We start from the raw sequence: 24,061 nt of genomic DNA on the forward strand, positions 1-24,061 counted from the left end.
AGATGGGAAGATAGATTACTTGCTGCAGATCGAATGTAGCAATCAGAACTGTTTCATCCTTTGATGCCCCTTGCTTGCATTCCTCCTTTATTTCTCTTACTCTTTTCTTTTCAGAGACATGTTTCTAGAATGCGTCCTTGAGTTCAGACTTTGTTTTTCATCCCCTTCAAAGAACGTTGTGCACAGTGAGCAAAGGTCCTTTTTGGGTGTGTGGAAAGCCAAGTTTGCTTTTTTTTAACACTCGGCTGTACATATCGAAACTTGGAGGGTCAGTCCCATGGTACTGCTCTAGAAACATGTAGTATATTTTTTTAAGGTTCAGGTCTGGGTGCAGATACTCCTTTGCATTGCTGGCACGGCAATAATGCGACTCCATCCTTGGGAACCGCCGCAGGTGCTCTTCAATGTCATTTCAAATTCTTGTGTCTCTTTCAACAATTTTTGCAGATTGCCGACCACCTCTTCTTTCTTTCTCTATTGATCCACTGGGTGTCAATTTCTTGAAGGCTGTTCTCACTGTTCTGTCTGATATGGCTAAAGTGTTCAAAAAGAATTTTTTGCAAACTTTAACAAGGCTTCCCTGAGCAGTCAGGTAATATACATTGGTCTTCTGGCACCGACTTTGGTGTGCGCTTTCTTTCTTCTTGTCACTGTTCACTACATGGCGCAGAATGAACTCACGTTGAAGTTGGAGGCTTGCAAGTGAATAGAATTCTTGGGAAATGTCTTTCCTCCGTGACTCTGTGATTATATCACTCTAGTGTTCTATTCTTGCACGTAACGCCTAAGCAGGCTTCCCCCATTTTCTTCGCAGGCATGACTTTCTTTGTATAAGGGCTGAAATAATCTTCACCTGAAGCCAATTTTCTCTTGGCTGCCTTTTGCTTATTAATTTGTAGCTGTTTTTCTACTGCAATTTATTTTAGTGGGTCTTCAAGAACAAAATGTTCTGATTGTTCACTGGATTCAGTCGCCTTTCCATTTTCTTTCAGTACTTTGTTTTCCTTCTTTTTCTTTGTCAATTCTGTTTTGTTTTCCTTCTTTTTCTTGGTGGATTCTGTTTTCTTCCTCTTGTCATGATCACACACATTTGTGTCCTCCACAAAATGATCATGGCATAAAAGAGCATCACACCTATCACATGCTGCAAAAACTTCCTCTTTACAACACCTAGCTTCACACAGCCCCAGTTGAAATGATGGATCAGTGTCACAATTGTCAAACTCAAAAGACTCCTCAGCAGTAGCACCCTGGCATTTAGAGATAACTTCAGGCAAAAGGCCCACATTTTTAAAGAGCTTCAGCAAAAATCGCAGTTTCTGTAAACAAGTTTCAAGACTACGTGCATAATGGCGGCATGGACTTCCACTGTCTCATGCCAGATTGCACATTTGCAAGTTTAAGGGCAGCGAGAGGCCAAATGCCAACGGATATGAAACTGTCAATATACTGTTGATAGAGATACGTCCCTTCGTGAGATTGGCAATGACCGATACTGAGAGAGCAGTATATTGTTATTGTATCTCACGAAGTGACGTATGATATGATACGACTCTTCGTGAGATTGGATACGTCCTGATTTTACGATACGACGTAACACGGATATCTTATAACTCAAAAACTAGTAGAGATAGCACCTTTTCGCTTTGAGAGAAGAAAGATCTCGTCAAGCTGATCGGCATGGTATAAATAACTCAAAATGCCCAAAAATGCAGTTACGACACTTCGTGAGATGACCGACGAAATGTATTGCCGACAAGTCCGCAATGGATGCATGGGGCGTAGCGGAATAATGACCGATTGCAGGAAATGCGCACTCTGGCAAGTTTCTATAACATTAACTTATTGTCGAGAGAATTACTGTAACAATCTGTAACTTATACTAGTACTAGACGATACGAAGGCAATATGGATCTTTTGCTACGGAATTTCCGTAGTCTTAATTTCCGTAGTCTTACGCTGTCGTAGCTTTTTCAGGAGGGAGTTGATAATGATGGAGGAACAAGTACGAAACTGGCAGAAAGTACGGATTTCTGGTAAAAATACGGAAGAGTGGAAGCACTGATAAGGTCATATGAACGCCAAGGGGTGGATGTCAACAGAAGTCCAAACGGGGAATCAGGCTTACTCTGTTCACATCTCTAGCCTCAACAGCACAAAGTCTGCTTCGAATATGAAGGCACCCCGGAAATAGCAGTTCACAAGAGAGTGACAAAGATACAAAAGAAGTAGAGGAAAGATGACAATAGTAAGGATGAGGAAAGAAAAAGCAGCAGTTCCCCCTATTTTGTTCCAGCACAGTATGAGCATGACATTGAAAAATCAGCCCATTTACCAATTACAATTCTACTGTGCATAAGAACATGTTAATATCTCTCCTTTGGGAATGGCCTAAACACACTTCAGCCAGTAGCACTGCCCTGGTGGTAGGGGCACACAGGGTGACTGCGCCAAACCGGCTTCTCAATTTTCCAGGGGCATGTTACGTTACATATAACAACACACACACACGTGTACAATATACATGTATTCAGTCAACAACATGTCAGTGTCTAATGTCATACTGGGGTCTTCTTTGACTTGAATTTCAGTCTGTTATAATAATTTCTTATTATTATCATATAAAAAAATTATTCCTGCTTTGAGCGTTCGGAAGGGCCTAGAACAAAAATTTCGACTATCAAGAACCAGTCTGGGTGTCATGATTCATATTATGAACTGACAGACTAAAATCATTGTTCAAACTCAAAGGAGAGGAATAACTCGAATGGCTCAAGAAGACCACGCACAGTAAGGGCTGTAACAACTGTGGGAGGGCAAAATGCAGTGGCACTGAAAATCTGCCAGTCTTGAACAGAAAGCTACAACATACACTGTAGGTATAATTTACTATCACCCACCCAATGAAACGCGAACACTTTATTTCAATAACACAGACTTGCAAAGTATGAAGGGTCCTGATTCCGCACCAACACGAGCTTCGCAGAGAGCTCTGGATCTAAATAGGGCAAGACAGAAAAGTGACTCACAGACACAAGGAAAAACCCTTAGCATTAAGAGACAGAAATTACTGCATGGCAGACACCCCAAAGCACTTGCAATAAGAGAAGAAGAGGTTATGGCAGAGGCAACAGGACCAACAGGACTTGCCACCAAATCAGCATTCGGACAATCCTGCACTTCAGAATCTCTTACAACCTTTGGTCTGGTTTTGTTTTCTTTTAGGTAACCGATTGTCCTTAATCTTACCAAAAAGACTTAGAAAAAATACTAACTTGTGTCTTGAGCCACTACGGGAACGGGATCGTTTCTTTGGACTTGGGGACCTTGTGTGTCTCCTCCTTTTGGTTCGTCGACTGTAAGGGGAAAAAAAGAAAGAACTTAGCAAGTTTAGCAAAAGTATACCTTCAACAGATAAAGCATAACTCACAGGTGTGCTCTTGGTTATGGCAAAATGTTGGGAATTATTTCAATCTGTAGTAATCCTCTGAAATACAAAAATGTTAATCATGACGAAGACAATTCATTCAGTACAAATCAGACCTGACAACAGCGAAAAGTGGAAAGTACATTTTCTGACGTTATATCTCCAATAGCTTGATAAAGTTCCCCCTTTAGCCAGGAGATGTAGCTCAAAAGCCACCCGTGTTTCTGTCTAAAGAACATGATTGCGAATAAATTTAATTAAGATATTTTTTAAAGTTTTTTTCCCCGCTAATCTCTAACTTTCATGACATGAAATCAGTGAAAATATGTCTTCTGACTGTACAGGTTGAGTTAAAAAAAAACAACAAAAAAACACCACTGGGACTATGCATATTTTGCTCTCCACAAAGGTGATAAAGTCACAAGGAGCAAAAATATTCTAGCACAAAAAAGCGCCTTGTCAGCAAAAAAGAAGTGCCTGAATTCCCCACGACACAACACATAAGACCATAACCTAAATCCACATGATTTATCAATGGTGAGAGGTTGGGCTTATTAAAAAGTTATTTGTTGGTGGCTGAGCTGAGGAGAAAATGGGAGCAAGAGAAGCCAGTTAAAAGACTTGTGAAAAAGCTGGTTTGAACAGCACAGGAAGGTTCTATTTATTCAGGCAGGAAAAGCTTGTGGAGAAATAGTGGGGAAAAAATACTAATAACCTTTTCCACTGCCTCTTATTTGGATGTCTGCAGATCTACGAACAGTAATCAGACCTGCCAATCTATGAATCTAATGAGGGTTGGGGCATGGATGGAGGGGAAAATTGCCCGAGTTGTGTTTTTATTCCATTAACTCTTTGATGACGCGTCAGCGGATAACAGGGGAATCTACCATTGTCGCCGAGTCAGCGGATGGCGGTTTTAAACGTGTTTATTAACCAAACTACTGGTCTAAGGTGGACAACCCCTATATCATTGGAAAGCTTGTCCTAATCCCTATAATTTGGTTGATTCCCTAAATTTCGAATTAAGATAGCTTTGCATGGCATTTGTTTTAGGCCATTGTTTCGCACGAAATGTCGCAGTTTCTATCCAAAATGGCGAGCTCAAGGCGATGTCGCGGTTTGATGCGGACTGAAGAAGGTTTGGAGTAGTTTATAGATGATGGCAGTGATGAGGGGTTAGATTTAGAGTTAGAAGAAGAAAGTTCAGATAATAGTGATGATGAATCTGTGCCATTGGTTGGTAGATCTACATCTAGATCGAATAATTTCAGCGACGGGCCCTCTGTCAACTCTAGTGACAGTGACAATGATAATGATAGGCCAGGCCCAAGCAAGAGACCAAGAATGAGTATGGCTGACACGTCAGACACATCTGTCCAACAGGCTGTTTTACACAGGTCGACGCGCCTGACACATTCGTTAGACAAATGTGTCCTACTAATTTTAAAGATTCCTATGGCACACATCCTAAGGGATAAAAGTTTGATAATTACTCTAAGGTATCGAATCAGCCCTCCCACCGCCCCTATCAATTTTCGGGGTTTTTTTGCGCACTCCCCGCTCCTTACTACAGAACCACCATCATCCCCCCTCCCCCATTTATTATTTTCAAGGTTGTCACAACCAACGATCACATGAAACATTGTATCTTAAATCTAGATATCTGAATGAAACTTTTTTTTTATGTGTGTGTTTAAATCGCAAATTACCCTCAGTATTAGTACCAGTGCTGTGTTGGCTACCTCAATCTTCTGTGCATTTTAAAAACTTGTGTACAATGGTTTATATTTTTTAATGAAATTGGTTTGTTCCTAAATGGGGAAAGTTGTCACAGTAACTTACTATAATCATTAAGACTTCACGATTTCTTTTATTCACTGAAGGAGAAATAAAACAAATTTGTTTCTACTAGTACAGGGGTATGAGGCTGACTAATTGAAATGACGCTGTATTTTGAAGCGTTTTTGTTCAAGTCATAAACGCATTGAGTAATCGAAACTACAACTGAAAATGGCAGTGTCCAGAAGTCAATCAGTGTTTAATTGGCTTGAAATTGTGATGGAAGATGGAACTGACGAAGAAGATGGGGTAGCTGTTGATTTAGAAAGTGAAGCTTGCAATTCATTAGTAGACAATGGTTCTCCTGATCCAGATGATGAGGAAGAGGTGGGTCTACTTATGCCGGGAGGAATTGTTTTGTTTTTTATTAGTCTGATGGACCACTTTTTCTTCAATAAACTGCATCAAAGCTATTGTTTTATTATCTAAATGATGCTATTACCTAAAAAGTTCTATTGTTCTAGTTTCAATAACAGAAAACCATTTTTGTTCTATCTCTAAAAGTAATGTTTTTATGGGCCCCTAAAAAAGGGTAAAATTCATGCGTTACCAGTTAATGCAGCTGTCTCTTACTCTGCGTCTTCAAAGAGTTAATATTAATTTTTAAATTTTTTACATTCACACTTGTCCTGAAAAATTCAGACAAGTTACAAAGTCTGTTCTTTTCTGAGTCTCAAGAGCAGAAATACGTGCTTTGTATGCATTAAATGATAATAACCAGCAACACGCCTAAAACTTGAAGTTGAAAAGTACCAAAAATTAAGTCAGCCCAGCCATAGCAGCGATAGGGAGCTGACCCCCGTGACCCCGACGTGATAAGGCACTCAGCCTGGAACCCCCCAATGCAACTAAATTTCTGCTACTGGTGCGCCGTGTACTCTCCTTGGGTTAGTCAGTTAATTAGGTTACTTCTTAATTAAAGTTGTGCGTTAGGCAGATGAACTTGTCCAGTGTTTTTTTAAATTATAAAACTCGTTTTGTTCAGGCTAAGCATTAAGAAGATGGTATGTGTAGTGTGTAGGCTAGTCAGTCTTGGCACCGGGAATGAGCCTCCGTTTTTGCATATTTTAGTTTTAGCAAGAGTTTTACTGCACTTGCAGTACAATAAGGTTATATAAGTACGGAAGAATAGACGTGTTACAAGAGAGTAACATACACAAAAAAGGAGAGGTAAGGACAATAAATGTTTGACAGGAAAGAAGGAGCAAACCACACCAGAGCACCCGCCAACCGTCCACTCCGTTTTTGCACTGAATAAAAAGTTCCATGATAACAAAAGTAGAACATTTTTGTACATACTATTTGAATACATGGATTATGAAACACAAAATAAAAGAATAAATAAATACATACAAAACAAAACAAATAAGAGAATCCCCAGAGACATGAAAAAAAGGACCCTTTCGAAGATCCACGACACCCCCCCCCCCCTACATATAGTTGATATGTCTAGCACTGAGTAGTATTGAGCCTTGTATCGATACGCTTGAGAGTGGTAAAATATCAAGTAGCGCACAGCACTACCCCCAACACACATGGTACCCATACGAGGTTATGTCACGTGATGCCAAGGCACATTCGAGACAGTTTTACAGACCAGACAGGTCTTGACGACGGGTCTTACAAATCAGAATTCGGAAAAAGCTTTTTTAAACGAAGCAGCAGAGTGATGAATTGTTCATTAGTATGTCACAATTGTAACAGATATCAGGCTATCATCGGGGTACGGTTTAGTTTTAGTTAAGAGTTTTACGGCACTTGCCACACAAAAAGGTCATATAAGTGCCTAGGAATAGATTGTGTTACAAGAGAGTAACATACATAAAAAAGAAAGAGGAGAGATAAGGATGACAGATGGTCGATAGGAAAGAAGGAGCAAGGAACACCAGAGCACCCGCCAACCACCCACTCGGACTATGTAGAATTCTGTGTAATAACAAAAGCTAAAGTAGATCTTGAGAGTATCCATGTCTGAATTCCAAATCGATGTTTCTCCGATTATAGTTGAAATAATGTGTACAAGTCAACTACTAAATCTGGCATTGATATTTCGAAATTAGCGCTCCACTTACGGCTGATTAAGGGGACAGGCGTCTGAGGTTTGGGCCGATTTTAATCGATCCAAGTGAAAACATTATTCAAAAATCAGATTTTTCTTTTATTTCATACCTCTAGAATCGAACCCAACAGCTCCCAATGAGGGCAGTATGCTATAAAAAGCATTTTAAAAATGTTATTTCTTTGTACAGTGCTTTTTTGTGTTATAATTTTAATGTTAAAACTATATGGCTGATTTTCTGAGAGGGTGGTGTTGTAGATAGTTTGTTCAGCTAAAACAACTATCACATTTATCGCCTTTAAACTTTGCACATATTATGATAAGATGTAAATCTGGATAATATACATTTTCCCAAACAAGTTATCAAGAAAAAAAGAATTCAGGCCTTTCCATCCATAGGAAAAAATCTGTTAAAATGTAACCACCTAAAATACAGAAATTTTACAAATATAAATTATTAAGTTTTTGTGAAATTAAGTTGTCTGTTACCCAGATTTACACTAAAATGAATGATCTGGAGAACAAGGGACACATTAAACAATTTCAGTTTGGTAGAAATTAATTCTGAAATTTGCCTGGGTGGGACAATCAAGGGATCTTTCAGGTGGGCAACTCCCACACAGGACCTCCGAGATTTTTCCGCGCTTATCCAAGAAGGCTAGGTGTTAGATCCTACCTACCCTAAGGGCGAAAACATATAGAACGCCGATTTCAGAGACTTAGTAAGCGTCGATAAGTATAAAAATTCCCTTATGATTTCCAACTTTGTCCCACATAGAACTGGCAGACTGCAGGCGGCTTTAAGATTGGATCGGCGTTGTCGGCTTTATCGGAATCCAAACTACATTCTTATTACGCCGAAAAGCTGGGATGGGTGCCCCCCTGTCAACTCGCGACCTCACTGCTTTCTTGTCGTATCTCCATTTTTTAACAATGAAAATGTGACTTCTCCTTAAGCTCACTCTTTGTTGTGAACTGTTTTCACTGTTTTTAAAAAAGGAGACGTGACAAGAAAGCACTGGGGTCGCGAACTCTCAATGCCGCCTCGCCGTCGCGAACTCAGGTTGAGCGATTTGCGCGATGTCACCCGACTGGACTGGGGACAATTTTAAATGGTCATTTCAGAGCTGGTGTTTCACGGTAGACAAAAACTAATAACATTTTTTAAATCAGCGTCGTCAAATTAGGGCGGTCACCCAGCAGAATTACATTTTAAGCAATTCTAGGTCTAGGCCTAGGCGTCCTGCTTGTGGAGTCAAGCAGACACCTATTGGCGCCTGTCCGAGTCGATCTTCAGCTGCTTAAGTTTCGGCGTTCTTTATGTTATCGCCCTAAGATCGGGGGTGTGGCTGAAGAACAGTAGTAAGGAGCCAAGGAGTAGCAGAAGAAAGACTGCAGAAAAAGTTAAAGGCATGGAGGAGAGAACACGGTTAGAGAGAAGGAAAGCAGGTGATGGTAGAACATTTTGGAGAAGAAAATTATCCGTCCCTGTCAAGTTTCAAACCAAGGACCTATTGAATGAGTGGGGAACACCGTACCTCTAGACCACGAGAGCCCTCATCATGTTATAGCTATACCAAGTAATATAGGAGAGTTTTAATTCATAAGTACATGTCCTAATAATAACAAGGTTATTTCAGCTGCCTATTCCCTTAAGTTTAACCGGCTCTCCCAGGAAAAGAAAAGGCAGATGAAACAAAAAATCAGGATACATTTCGAAATCAGGAAAATCAGGATGTTTGGTACAAAACATCGGGATGAGTGGCAGGTCTAAGATATCTTCACAGGTGTGACCTTATTTTGAGACAAATTATTAATAGAGGGAAACAGAGTGATACTTTATGTTACTTTGAAAGAAAATATAATCGCTATTTGTGCGCGGATCGATTTACTTTTTGAAAGTGTTGGCAATCATTTTTCATAATAGAAAAATGAAATAAGTGTGATAGTCACTTCCATATTCAAGCAGTTCGTACACCCAAAGTATAAGTTATTCAAGATTTATAACATTCTGTGCCATTAAAATTTTATAGAAAAAAATCTGGCACCTTGATATCGACATTATCAAGCTAGCAGTTTGCTGTCATCTATTACCCTTTCATTTGATTGACCTAAGACCATTCCACTCTAGCAAGATTGTTTAATGTTTTACAACTCCATAGACACAGTTCAGATCTCCTTTTGGAGTTGGATTACTTAGACCCTGAACACCAGGGCAGACTTTGACAAAGGAATGCAGCATCTTAGCAGAAGATAGATACTTGATGGAGTAGACACGAGAGATACTTGGTGTTTGTGTGTGTGTGGTGTGTGTGTGTGTGTGAGTGCGAGTGTGTGAGAGAGTGAGTGAGAAAGAGAGAGTGAGAGAGAGAGAGAGACAGACAAGACAGACAGACAGACAGACCAGACATACACACATACCCCCCTTTCTTCACACACGCACCCCTCTTTCCAAGAAGGACCCAAACTCACACATTCTGTGTGCTGCAGCAAATAGCCTAATTGCTACACCTCAGACACCAACCTTCCACTTTGGCACCAAATGAAAATGTACTGCTTTGTTTACAGTACTTTACGGGGGGAGCATAGATTCATCAGACTGTCTTCAAAACTTTATCAAGATAGTGCCTATGACACAGATGGGATTAAAAAATAGTTTATCAGGTCACTTTGAAGAATAGAGAAAGCAAATCTTTTTGTTTTAGTAAGAGTTTTACGGCACTTGCAACACAATAAGGTCATATAAGTGCCGAAGAATAGATGAAAAAGAGAGTAACATTCACAAATAAGGAGGAGAGATCAGGACAATAGATGTTTGATAGGAAAGAAGGAGCAAACCACACCAGAGCACCCGCCAACCACCCACAAAGCAAATCTTTTAAACATCAATCAGAACACAAACCTAATGTGATCATAACTGCATTTTTTTTCCTTTCATGATCAAACAAAGTACAAATTAAGACTATATTACCTTGGAGAGCGAGACCGACTGCGTTTACGAGGTGAAGGACTTCTTCGTCTGGGCTTGACTGGGGATGGGGACCTGAAAAGATAATACAAATTTTCATGTCAAACCGACCGAAATCATTCCGACTAAATCTCATACAGACATCCACAAAAACAGTCTGAAGAACCCAAAGCACTACCAGATTGAGAGACTTCAGAATTTTTTGTGAAAGCAGTAAAAAAACCAAGAGCAACTGTCAAGGCATTAATAAAACCCTACTCTTCCAAAAGTAATATACAGACACACCCCCTTTCATGCATCTCCAGCTGTCGAACAGATTGCATTGTTTAAATGTTCATGGAAAAGTACAATGGATAGTTCCAGGTAGAGAAAGAGGAACACACAGACCAAAGGAACATTGACCTTTCTACACTCAGGTAACTGGGACACTCACACACTCATACAATCACAGTAATCAAAAAGCAGCGAGCAATTGAGTGTGAAAGATGTTATTGATCCAGGGAAGTAAGAAAAGATGCAATTTGCAACATCTGTAAGCTGCCTATATATAAGAATGTAAAATGTCAAAAAAGTGGCATGTTGATGTAGGTTCGACATTTTTATGAGCAACAATGATTTGTGAAAACACACCCATTTTTACTGAACTGCTACATTTGCTTCAGCTGTATTGAATGTACAGTACAGAGGGGCCACTCCACAAACCAAATTTTAAAAAAAATAATAGGTTTAAAAAAAGCATCATATTGAGTGAAGCACCTGTACAACAATGGTTACCTCTTTTTTGCGCTAGCTTTGCCATTATCTTCCTCAACATTAGCACTGTGCAGAGTGAAAAAAACAACACATGACAATTTCACCAACATAACATAAAACTATTGATACATGTGATGATTCAACATATAAAAACAAGAAATGTTCCTGAAGAACTTGACAAAACAAACACTGCACAAAACTGAATGTATGAAACAATGAAATTGTGATCACTCTTTTGACCCCAAAAATTTATGTGCACAATACAGGACTGGCCCAAACAAAAAAGAAATTTATTTACTGGTAAGTTTAGTCTACATTCGATCTAGTGTAGTCCTGAACAAAAACAAAGATATTCCACATCAATGAAAACCTGAGTCTGCAAAAATCATCAGTCCACCATGGCAAAGAAATAAACTGATGCAGAATTTTCCCCTCAATTTGACATAATGTTTCATCATAAACAATAAACTTATTATATATATATTGTCCAATTCAAGACCAATACTTTTTCAGATTAAGAGTAGCCCACTGAGATACAATGAAATCCGCATAAACCGAAATCTGCGGGACCACCAGATTTTCTTCCGTTTAGCTGGGTTCTTGGTTTACAGAGGTGGCTTAAATAGATGTAATAAAAACTGAGGGTTGTATTTTCTTTCAGTTTGTACTGTTCTCAGATTAAGCGTGTTTGGTTTAGGCAGACTCTACTGTATATCCGAAGTTGTCACCACTAAAAGGACCTTGGAAAAAAAGGGAAGAGGCACATAAACTCTTTAATAAACACAAGTGATCCCTGTTTGATAAGCCCAACATCATACAAAGCCAAGATGCAGCACAAATGAGATTTCATCATGCAGGACAGGACTGCATATGGAACAAGATTTACAGCAAAATCTACCTTGATCAGTGACTGCAGTTAAATCAAGACTTGTATTTCTTCTAAACCACAGTTCTATTACTGGTGGAACAAGTATGAGTAAGGGACACAGAACTACACTATAATATATTTTGATAAAGACAAGTACTTGTGGCACTTTCTGCATACACAATCACAAACTATCCAGCTGCTATAGTATGTTCCCACTTCTGATTATTATTAGAACAACCTATTACAGATCCAACAAATGAAACAGTTAAATTTAGGAAAGTTGTCAGTGACATTAAGCACAGTTCGAAGAACAAAAACAAGTGGACATGAAAACACACATGGGACTAGGGAGACCATCAAAACTAATTAGTTCCTGTATAGATAATGATATAACTTGTTTTTGTATTTTGTATGCAAATACATACACACATTTAAAAAGAAACAAACTAATAAGCCACAGCAGATTTTAAATAGAAAACCAGCACCAGTTGTATTTCTACAAATAAGGGCATGAGGAACAAAAGCAAGAGTTAAAATAATCAAATGTCAGTTTGTTACTGTGGCAAGTGGAGTCATAAATGGAATAATATGTAACCCTAAAAGGCAGAAGGGAGGTGAGCATTTGTTTATAAAGTGCAAAGAACAAAACTCAAAACATAGATATATATGAAGCAGTAGACAACCTTTCAAACAAAATCAATGCATTTGTAAAAACAATGTAGAAAGTTTTGGGATTTTTTTTACTATCTACTTTTAGAATGGCAAAAATAGCGCTGCCACCATAATTCCATTCCAATGGGCAGTTTTGGTTTTTACAAGAAGAATATTATGATGATTTTTTAAAGACAAAATCCATTTGTCTGCATGTCCAGAGGACCTAGAAAAAAATAATTATAGAAATTATGTATTTAATATATCTGAGCCATTCTCAAAAGGCTGGAGTGCTTATTTCCCTTCATGTATGGCCCATGACACAAACAGAAAATTTGTGTCAAAATCAGATTTTTCTGATCAATTAAAAAACAAATTTGATATTCACCTTAAAAGAAAGAAATGTCAATGATATTGGAAAGAGCTGTGCTTGCGTTATGATTTTTGTTGCATCATAAAGTTGGTGTGTTTCCCAAGGATTAGGCATGACTTTTACATTCATAAGACAGTCAAAGGGTACTCAAATCAAATATAAAGATGGGTGCCAGCAGCAGCAATATCCCCTCCCCTAAATCCTCTCCAAGAAAGAAGAAAAGCTGTGCAATATAACTGACGCTGGGCTGACTGTAAAAAGAAGCAACCTTAATGGAAACACATTGCAATGCAAAACTATTATTGTGGATATAAAACTTTACATGAGACAGGAAAAAAATTGATGTCAGAAAGAGAAACAAACTAAGTATGTGGTACTTTAAAAGTTTAAAACAGTTAAAACATAAACCCAAGGGGCACAGTTTCTGTCTGTAACATCTCCAAAGACACCAATCAAGTTCCAACAACCAGTCACAAAGAACAAAAAAGGAAAAACGTACGAATTTTTATTTTAAATACAAGATGTGCAGAAGAACCTAATGGCTCAATAGAGAGAGTATAAGGACCAATAGCTGACTAAACCTATGCCGAAAAAAAAAAAGGAAAAGTGTGAGAGTGTATGATTTATGGCTTTTGAAATTATTCATCAGTTTGCACAAAATAGACACAAAAAAACACAGGGAAACTTCTATTAAAAAATTAGCAAGACAAAATGTAAATAGGACCAGAGACTCCTCATTTGACATGCATAGGCCACTACTGCAACTTTTCCAACAATGTCCTGAGAAAGACTAGTCCATACAGATTTAAATCCGCACAATACAAATATAACAATTTTTACTGAAAAGCACAACGTATTCCTTGAAATACCATGAAAGACTTTTAAGTTTTCATGTTTGATATGAGAGATCTGAAGCAATTGTTCCACAATTACATGAACACAGTTTGTGGGAGAGAGGGAAAATACTGTGAAACTGGGGCTCCACATATCCCTAAATTTCAGGAAGAACTCCTCTTCACTGTATCCATCAACAATACATAAACACAACTTAGCACCAACTGAATCAAAATAAGGGATGTTTAAACGGGATACGCTTACTGGACAGTTTGCAGGACAAGTCCAGAAACATTCAATACAAGATACGTTGACTCCATCACTGATAAATGCTTTCAGGATTACTTTTCCATGGCAAAATAAAAATGTTCAATTCCAGACTGATTCTGAGTGTGGTTGACAAGGAAAACTAGTGTCTGATGATTCCTTTCAAATTTCAAGGACATGAATAACTTCATTGTTCATTGTTTCAGGAAGCAACATCCCTGCATTCTGGACATGTCCATTGAGGCTCCTTTCTCTCTAAAATACCCCTGGGGGTCTTTTTACTGATTGTGCAAGTGCATATCAGCAACATCCCTGCATTCTGGACATGTCCATTGAGGCTCCGTTGCTCTCTCTAAAATACCACTGAGGGTCGTTTTACTGATTGTGCAAGTGCATATCTGGTTGAAAGTTCTTCTGTCTTTCCTGCAAAGAAGCCAGATTTTCCGCTTCCTTTTTGTATTCCCAAAACCATCATCCTCTCCACAGCAGTACTGGCCTCTGCCTCCTCATTTTCCTCTTCAATCAGACATGAATAACCAACACAAAAGAATTCGCCAATATTACCTTGCACAGGTAAGGCCTGAAATCATCAGGTATGAACAACTATGGGAGCAAACAAATCACCAGGAAATAGATATACAAACCAAAGAAACTGGTAGTTAACTGAACACCCTTTGAGAAAACCAGAAACAAAGAGTACTGACAAAGCCTTTGATGGAATCCAAAACTAAACAGAAAGAGAGAAAGGCATAGAAGTACTTGGAGGAGGTACTTAAATTCAGACTGCAAGGAGATGTGAGGTACAGCTGGACAGGGGTGAAAACTATACCCCGAGACAGAAGTAGATTTAGATTTCTTTAGTGGCATATACTCCAGCATAGGGTGAGAAAGGATGATGATGATGATGATGATGATGATGATGATGATGATGATGATGATGATAAAGGGTCAATTCGAGAGTTGCACCTGCAAGATAGGAAGATGCTATCTGAGCCCTAAAATTTCAACTATGCATGAGCAGAGCCATGAAAATATAAAGAGACATAAGCCTTTCAAACAGGGCACTGCAGAGACAGACTGATAAATGATGGTGCAAGTCAATTACAGGTAAAATATGAAGCTCTTCTTTTAAAATTCTAAGTCAATGGGAAACGATGCCAGAAATAAAAATTCATGTGATAAATTTATCAAATTAGAAGGAAAATTATTCAAATGTCATCTCAGATTTACCTCGGTTTATTTTCCCCTTCATCTGTGCTGGCCTTTGGGCTGAGAAGACATTGTTCAGATAGTTTTTATAAGAGCAGTTTTCAACAATGCTTTTAAGGACAGAATATATTAGATATGAATGAACAGTTTTGCGACAAAACCTGACAAACGCCATTTTCGAAGTTTGGCCGAAACTAGTACCAATGTATCTTGAAAGGTGAGACAAAAACCAGGGTCAGCCTTTTTTTCCTCCCACAAAATGGGACTTTTTTCTTCGTAAAGAACTGCAGAAACTTACACTTTTTTTTTTTTTACAAAACGCAACAAAAGTGAAAGACCTTTCGTGACAAACCGTGGCACATATATCCTCTGCACGGCAATCGAGGTCTTTCTCGTGGCACCTGACTTCGCTTGTGCACAATGAAAGTTTGTCAGCAGTTCTTTCCCTTGCTTATAGTATTAATATAGACATGTTGAGTTTTGTCAAAAATGTGTAGTGATATCATCAAACATCAAATATCAACTATGCCATACATCATGTTTACTCTAAAACCAAAACTGCTCAAGAATATTGAGAAAGGGAGAAGAACAGAAATCTTCATTTTTCTCAGAGCCTGAAAAACGGATATGTTGCATTTGTCGCAAAACTGTTCACATGTGTGTGTGTGTGTGTGTGTGTGTGTGTGTGTGTGTGTGTGTGTGTGTGTGTGTGTGTGTGTGTGTGTATCATGTATACGTAAAACCTGTGTAAAACGGCCACGCAATGTCGAGGAGAAAAGTGGCCGAAAGGACAGATGGCCATCATACGCAGGACTGATCAAAATAAAGAAAAACAAATTCTTGGCTCCCAATTGGAGATGGTCGCAGGCTTAGGACTGCAATAAGGCTTGGGTTTTTTTTCTGCTTTTGAAAGGGTGGAGGGGATATGTTTTTGTGGGATTTTTTGTAGTTAGGTTTTTTTTAAATTTTGGTTTCATGCAAGGACAAAATAAAATGAAATATGTCAGAAGAGGAAGACAGTGCTATAGTAAAACAAAAATTGGGTTGCAAACACTCAGCGAACGAGTGACGCTTGTGTCGCGAGTTAATGTTTGCATGTCCATTGTTATGGACTGGGTAAACAGACCGCTCATCTCACGATTTGTGTATGAGTTGTGAGCAGAGCTTGGATAAACATTGGAAGTGACCTAAGCAACATTCATTGGAGGGACTAAGAATATAATAACGACAGGTGAATGGATTATGACGGCTCGTCGACAGCATAAGGTGCCAATTCATAATTTATGACAAAGGGTTGGGTGATGAGAGATTTGTATGGTCTTCTCCAACATGTATTTTTGGTTGTCGATTGTTAAAATATGGTGGCCGCAACCACCTTGGACAAGTAACCGTTTTCACTGTGAAATTATACAGAAAAAAACGCAAGGAGGATATGGAAAGTAGCCATCATGGCAGGTTCAATTGTATATGTGAGGCATCGCTGTGAAATCAAGCACTAGACAATATAATGAAATCTGAGAAAATTGCATTTTTTCATTCGTTTGGCAACTCTTATCCATTTTTGTTTTTTGGCTCAACACCCTTTGCATCCATTTAAAAGCACATTTTGTGTGGTTTTTACCTAAAACTTGGATTTAAGGCACAAAAAATATAAATTTGCTGTTTCAAAAAACTCTCAAACTTATATATAGTCAACAAACTTTGGTGTCCATTTTCTCACTAATTCTTAACTCTGAAACCAGGCAACCCCATCTACTTCAATCACAAATATCTCAACTTCTGTTTTTGCAGTTAATGAGGTAACTTTTTCAGCGAAAGCAATTATTGTGTCAGAGCCTTATAACATGGCATTAACTATTATCTCACTGACAAAAAAATAAGTCCGCAAGTACTTCTCCATCCTGAATGACAATAAAACAGCACAAAGCAAAATAAAACATTTATGGGAAGTAGTTACTATTAATTTGCTAAAAAAAATATTCTGACAGTGATTTTCTAAATAAAATCCCAAGTCAGTTTATTTGATCAACGCGCAGATTTTCCAGCCATGGTACCAATCCAAAGATAAAAAGAATGAGTGAGTGAAAGAAAGGAGGAAACTGGCACAAAAATTTCGCTACCACGACTAGCCAGATTTTGATCAATTCACAAGTTAAAATGTATTGCCCACTAACCCGCAATGCATGCATAGTGAGATAATGGCCAATTGTGGGAAATAAGCATCGACCTATTGCTGAGAAAATTACAATAAATATCAGGAACTTGTACAAGACGATACAAAGGCGAGTACGGGCCCTTTACCGCAGAATTTCGGTAGCCCGAGGCTATCGCACTTTCTTACGGACGGAGTTGATAACAATCGGAGAGTAAGTACTGAACTTTCAGAAAGTACAGATTTCTGTAAAAATACGGAAGATTGGAAGCACGTGGCTAAAGACATAACATGTAACTCAGAAGTGTAGTCAGCAGTTTTCCACAGTAAAACTTTTCCCACCACCCACTTTTAAACAAGGAGAAAAAAATCCTTTCAGCTGCCAATTCTATGACCAAAGCCCATTGAGAGCAGTAGAATGGATTGTCCAAGTCAACATGGGATGAGACACATGACATTTAAACTAATAATATATCCTTAACATCCATCTTAACAGTTTTTCAAGCTGAAATGCATCTATTGATGACTCGGTGCAAGACTGCGATAAACACCATCAAATTCCACAAATGAACAGTGGTGCTTGGCACTTGTTGGGAGTCTTGCATCCAGCCATAGCTATGAAGACACTTATTTTCAGAAGCACCAAAATTTAACCAGCCGTGACATAAATACTTATGACTTCGGTAAAGTACAGAAGGTGCAGATACGAAAGAAAAAGATATTCCAAGTTAAGGAACAGGACTACCAAAACACCCGTCCAACTGTTTCACTTGACAGTTCACTTGTCTTCTACAATCTACAATGCTAAGCATTTTCCGTCTATATTATACAGGTTTTGGACTGTCACTGGCCATATCAAAATTGTTTTGGTGGCTGTAGTTCATCAGGACGAGGAGGGGGCTATAACAACCCCCCCCCCCCCCCCTTTTCTTGAAAGTGGCGCATCAGGGTGTGAGAGTGATAGTTTAACTACCTTAAACGAGCATTACAGTAGCGCACATTATCTCGGTCGAATATCAGATAGACTGAAGTCAATCAGGTAGGATTTTCAGAAAACTGCATTATTCCAGTAGATCATCAAGTGGGCCATCACCAGTAAAGCTTCAATATTTTTACAAGAGCAGTCCACAATATGTTCATGTAGCAGTTCATACAATCATGTACATGCTATTACTACCTACCTTTGTTGAATACATTATTCAACAGATTTGTAAAAGCCATAAAGTGACTACTGTACAGCATATTTAAAATACTTGTTTAGATTTGGAGCTTCGGGTGGACAATACACATCATTAAAAACTACCTCATTATAAACGCTTGTTCTCGCCACATTAATGACGATCACATCTCTTTGCCTCAGTCATTCATTCCATATCCAAAAAAAATTACCTCTTTGTGATTACCACCCCTTTTGCCAGCCTGTAAACAGAAACTGAATTTTCCTTCCATAAACTTCAAATCTATAAACTTTAGTCTTTATCTCACAATGACAGTACTGGGTGATGCTAATAGCCACTACAAAAATACTTTCAAGGTTTACCTGCTGTCATGTTTCGAGAAAGACTCATCCTTATCATCATCCTTGGTCGGAATAGATCCATTTCGCTCTAAGCGGGGAGGGGACAGAGACGGACTTTTCTTTTTTTCTTTTGCTCTTCGATCCCTGGATTTGCTTCTTTTGCGGCTGAGGGACCGAGATCTCTTACGACTCCTGCGACATGACACATGCATAAAGTTGCACAATATATTTTACAGTACTCCCAGCCGTGTGAGGTGTTAAGTATGGATGTGCATGTATTGATATTAATTAGACTCAAAAAGCACTTGGAGAATCGTGAACATAAAGCTACAGGTTAAACTGAAATAAAGGATTGGTGCTTTTGGATTTGAACACAATCACAGCATATCCCTGGTAATTCTATTCATTTCTTTTCTGTCCTGTAATCATTTCCATTCAATAATGGAAAAACAAAAATATCCTGTGTTTAAAATTCTGAATGAAGTAATTCTTTTCATCACAATAATGAAGATATGTGTGAACACCAAGGCATGCATTTGGCTCAATCTATATATATATATATATATATGTGTGAATTTTTAAAATACACATTCCGCAATAAAGGTTAGCTCACTACAAGGCCAGTCAGTGCACAAGGAATAACACATCTGTAAGAGCATATCAGCAGAAAACAGCCCAAAAAAGAAAAGAGAAAAAGTTGCATAGTTTGGGAGCAAAAACGACCAACAACTTTTAAAAACAACTATCAAAAATGGCCAGCAAACCAATTTTGGGGACAGCAACTATCAAAAACAACCAGCAACTAGTTTTGATGGGGAAAAAAAACATCACAAAAAATGAGCTTTACGGACAACTTAAAAAAAACCAACTCGTTTTGGGAACAATTAATTACTATAATTATTCATTTTCAGTTTTTTTGCCCCACACGCCACCCCCTTTTTCCATTCCCCGTATTTATTTTCCAGCTTGCCAGGACCGATGATCATGTGAAAAATTATATCTAGAATCTAGATATATATCTGATTGAAATTTTTTTGGTGGAAAATGGCAAATTACCCTCAGTATTAGTACCGGTAACGGGTTGGCAACCTCAATTTTCTGTGCATTTTAAAAACTTTTGTACATTGGTTTATATTTTTTTATGCAACTGGTTTGTTCCTAAATGGGAAAAGTTGTCACAGTAACTTGCTAAAATCACTAAAATTTCATGATCTCTTGTTCTTTATTTCACTGAAGGAAAAATAAAACAAATTTGTTCCTACTAGCGTTCTATACTAGGGTATGAGGTTGAATGTGCCACCCACCCCCTTTAAAAAAAAAAAAATTAATTTTGGACCACTTGTCCATCCCATCCCCACCCCCTTTTTAAAAAAATTCATTTTGGACCATCCCATCCCCACCCCCCCCCCCCTTTTTTTTTTAAAATTCAATACCTTACAGTATCTTAAAAACGAAGATAGAGCCCACATGAAAAACAGTAACTTACATAAAATCCCACAAAAAAGTTTCATACTCCATTGAACATAGTTTTTGTCAATTACTTTCTCTAACAAGTCCACTTCTCAAAGGGTCAACACTTGAATCAACAAGTCAAGCACTGACATATCCATATTTGAAATAAATGAATCCACACGTGAAAAGCTGTTCTCATGAAATACAGTTAAGTACCAAGTCAGTCTTTAAAAAAGTAAAATCTACAAATACAATAGAAAATCCTTTTCCTCAAATGAGATTGAAAGATCAGTAAATTTACTTATATGGTCATCAAAACTGATTGTCCAGCTTACTTTCCGAATCCACTGGAAGGACAGTCACAGCCAAGTTTATTTACCATCAACTCATCTAGCAGTGCTTCCAAAAGCAACATCAAACAAAGACACAAATTGTTCAAACCATGTAAATAAAAATATTATTTTAAAGCATCAGTATAGGTGTGTGGTAAGAGAAGAGAGTGAGGCCGCAACCATATTAACGCCCGACACCAACAGACGGACCAGACCGTCTTCGGGCACAAAAGAATGCGCACCGGCTTTTTAGTAATGGAAGGTAACAAAAAACGGTTTCTGCTACCATACTGACGCCCAACGTCCTGTGTCGTCCCCGGTCAGACGTCTCCGATAAAACATGTTCTATCGAAGACGCTCCGTCGGGTGAGATGGAAGGTAATTTTAAATATTTATCTGTGCATAGTTGTGTCCCCTTTCCTGCCTCAATGCCACTACACAGAATTCTAGCAGCAGCAGTTCTTTGTCAGCTCTGCATATCTCTAGCAGCTCATTGAAACCGCTGTTTCATGCGACAGTATTGTTGGAATTTTTCACTATCTTCCAACAACTGAGGAAACAAATTATGAAATTCACCAAGTGTATCACGCTTTCTTTGGATGGGATGAACTGAAACTCTTCTTGTCTTGGTTTTCCTTTTTTGTCTGCGTCTCAAAAGCAGCAACAACAACAATTTTATTCTTCTGCTACACGCCATATTTGCAAGACGGTGGTGTCTGACTGACAAAAACCGGTGTTAATATGGTCGGCCGCACCCGACGGAAAACGGCGGGTCTGGTCCGTCTGTCGGTGTCGGGCGTTAATATGGTTGCGGCCTGAGAGAGAGAAAAAAATGCAAACATGTGCGCCTTCCTAGTAAGAACATTCACGTTCGTCTGTCCACGTTAAAAATATTCTAGCTCATTTATTAATTTACCTGTACCCATGAAACTTGGCATGGCACATCTGCAGGCCAGTGACCGAACAAAAATATTTGTGAAAAGAAACCTTGACCCAGTAGTAAAAAAGTATTTCTCTTTGGGCCCTGTATCAAAAACCACTCTTTGGATGTATACACAGGACCACTAAAATAAGTGTAAGCTTGTCGATTCCATCCCCAAAACGTCTAGACGTCTCCATGCGAGTCCAAAAATTACTCACCCTGTCTCTTGAGTCATGCCTCTTAGGCATACATTTAAATGTGGTATTGAGGAAAATATGTCAACTTTGTAATGTTTTAGGTGTGTGCACATCCCCTATTATTTTTTTTTTTACTTGCTTTAGGCTAACAACAAATACAACTTGTCGGAACCTTAGTTTGCAGTGACCTTTATGAATGGGCTTTTAGATTCTGTTGGTCATCCAACCTTTAAATCCATGGGCAAAAATCGGAGTAGATTAAAAAGAGCAATTTCATTTACCTTATTTTCATCGCGGTCAGACGAAAAGGAACAAGCTATAGGACGTATCAATAAGGTTTGTCACTGATATAGAAAATTAAGTCATATCTTGTTGGTCAAGTTAAAAAATGGGAACCTAACTTCCCTTCCTTACTACACTATTTCCTCAACCTGGTCAGACCAAAAATTTTATAAGTACTTACTGTTTTACAAACATAAAGAGTTTGTAATTCAAACAGTAGCTTTCTCACTATATCTTCATTCAGCCTACTCTGTGAATCTATTTTCTTTTTAAACAGCACAGACATTCTATTTAGTATTTTATCCCTCTCAATATCAAAATCATTTCAACATTGCCATACTTATGAACCAATTTTTAAAATTGAAATCTCTCTCATGAAAGTCTAAATCATATTAACTTCTGGTTTTAAAAAATGCATTCATCTACAACCTTACAAAAAAGAGCTCGTCTGCTCATACCGTTATTGCATTTTTACAAAATGACTGAACACAGTGGTACAAGACAAGATAACACAAAAGTGCAAAAATAGAGAAAGCCCTTCTCTGATGTTCAAAAATCACAGATGACTGGGAATAATGCACATATTTATGTATTTCTTTGTGAGAAACTTAATGGTAAAAACACTAACCTTGACCGAGAGCGCTTGCTATATGATCGCGGCGGTGTTCTAGATTTTCTCCTGGGGAAAAAAAATTGTTTTTGTTAGTTCAAATTGATCAAGGTGAATTTTACAGCACTCACAACTGCAGGTCATATGAGCTCACTGGACACGTTAACCATTTTCAAGTTTGGTAGGAATAAGAAGACTACTCATCAATTTTAGGACCACTAAGGGATCTTAAATGAGCACAACTTGCACATGGGACCTCCAAGCTTTTTACTTCCTTATCCCACAAGGTTGGGTGTTAGATCTTACCTACCCTAAGATCAAGGGTGTGGCTGAAAGACAGTAACAGTAAGAAGGAGCCAGGCAGTAGCAGTAGAAAGGCTTCAGAAAGTCAGGAGCCCAGAGGAGGGGGCAAATGGGGGTGGGAGTGGGGGGGGCAGAAAGTGGAGACGTAAGCAGACGACAGAACATGGTTAGAGAACAGGAAAAGAGGTGAAAAGACAAAATTTTAGACTTGAAAATTTTCCATCACTTCAGGTTTTAAACCTCAGACCAATGAATGAGATGCAAACACCGTAACTCTAAACCACAACATCCCCCTCACAAAGAATAACAGTAATTGCAAATTCAATAATAGGCAAAATGAAAAAGAAGAAAACTGTTTCACCTTGATCTTGAGCGAGAGCGCCTTCGCCGAACCGGAGATCGTGTGCGGGACCGCCGACGTTCACGAGATCTAGAGCGCCTTCTGCAAATGAAAGGTGAAAAAAAAAAAAGGATAAACTTTATGGTCAGGCCCTAAGGTTCAGCCAAACCCCCCACAAAATCAAACATTTATCTTCACCCTGCACTTTTAAATGTTAAAAAAATACAGAAGAAAGAAAAACAAATCAAATCAAAACACAAAATACAGTCAAGTAGCTCACTACAATTATTCAGTTCTAATACATATGTGCGCAAAATAGTTATAGACATGCTAGACCTCTAGATTGCTGTGAAACCTAAAAATTCAATAACTCTTTCTCATCAAATCCCAAAATATACACAAAAACTGGGGCAAACAGTATGGAATATAAAAAAAGAGGAGAAATACCTACACATTACACCCTTTAAAGTATTTGTGGTGCATGAGCATTCAATCATAGTCATGGTCACTCTGTGTATCTGTGTGAATGTGCGTGTGGGTTAAATGTTTACATCCCTTGGTGGTCCAAAATCGATAAGAGCAGGCTTCGGCCGCCACCCGGGCAAAATCCAAAATTTCCTACCAATTGAAAATGTTTGGTGTGTCCCGCGCACTCATATGACCTTATGCAGTTGCGAGCGCCGTACACTTACCAAACACCCCTT

At 38.5% G+C, this 24,061-nt stretch overlaps 1 protein-coding gene across 9 annotated transcripts in view; it reads right to left on the reverse strand.

Moving 5' to 3' along the window:
- The window catches only part of LOC101848208 (probable splicing factor, arginine/serine-rich 7), a 64,798-nt gene that overhangs the window by 6,455 nt on the left and 34,282 nt on the right, over positions 1–24,061 (reverse strand). For 2 of the 9 annotated variants that reach the window (XM_005100437.3, XM_005100436.3), the window contains 7 exons: positions 23,379–23,459; positions 22,733–22,783; positions 18,941–19,111; positions 15,270–15,308; positions 11,068–11,112; positions 10,297–10,368; positions 3,276–3,356 (listed from right to left, as the gene is read on the reverse strand). In XM_005100437.3, the coding sequence (XP_005100494.1) occupies positions 3,276–3,356; positions 10,297–10,368; positions 11,068–11,112; positions 15,270–15,308; positions 18,941–19,111; positions 22,733–22,783; positions 23,379–23,459 (540 nt within the window). The remainder of the gene's footprint in view (positions 1–3,275; positions 3,357–10,296; positions 10,369–11,067; positions 11,113–15,269; positions 15,309–18,940; positions 19,112–22,732; positions 22,784–23,378; positions 23,460–24,061) is intronic. The other 7 variants (XM_013083658.2, XM_013083656.2, XM_013083657.2 and 4 more) reach the window with 7 other exon arrangements.

Source organism: Aplysia californica, unplaced genomic scaffold, assembly GCF_000002075.1.
Source record: "Aplysia californica isolate F4 #8 unplaced genomic scaffold, AplCal3.0 scaffold00247, whole genome shotgun sequence".
NCBI classification, from domain to species: Eukaryota; Metazoa; Mollusca; class Gastropoda; order Aplysiida; family Aplysiidae; genus Aplysia; species Aplysia californica.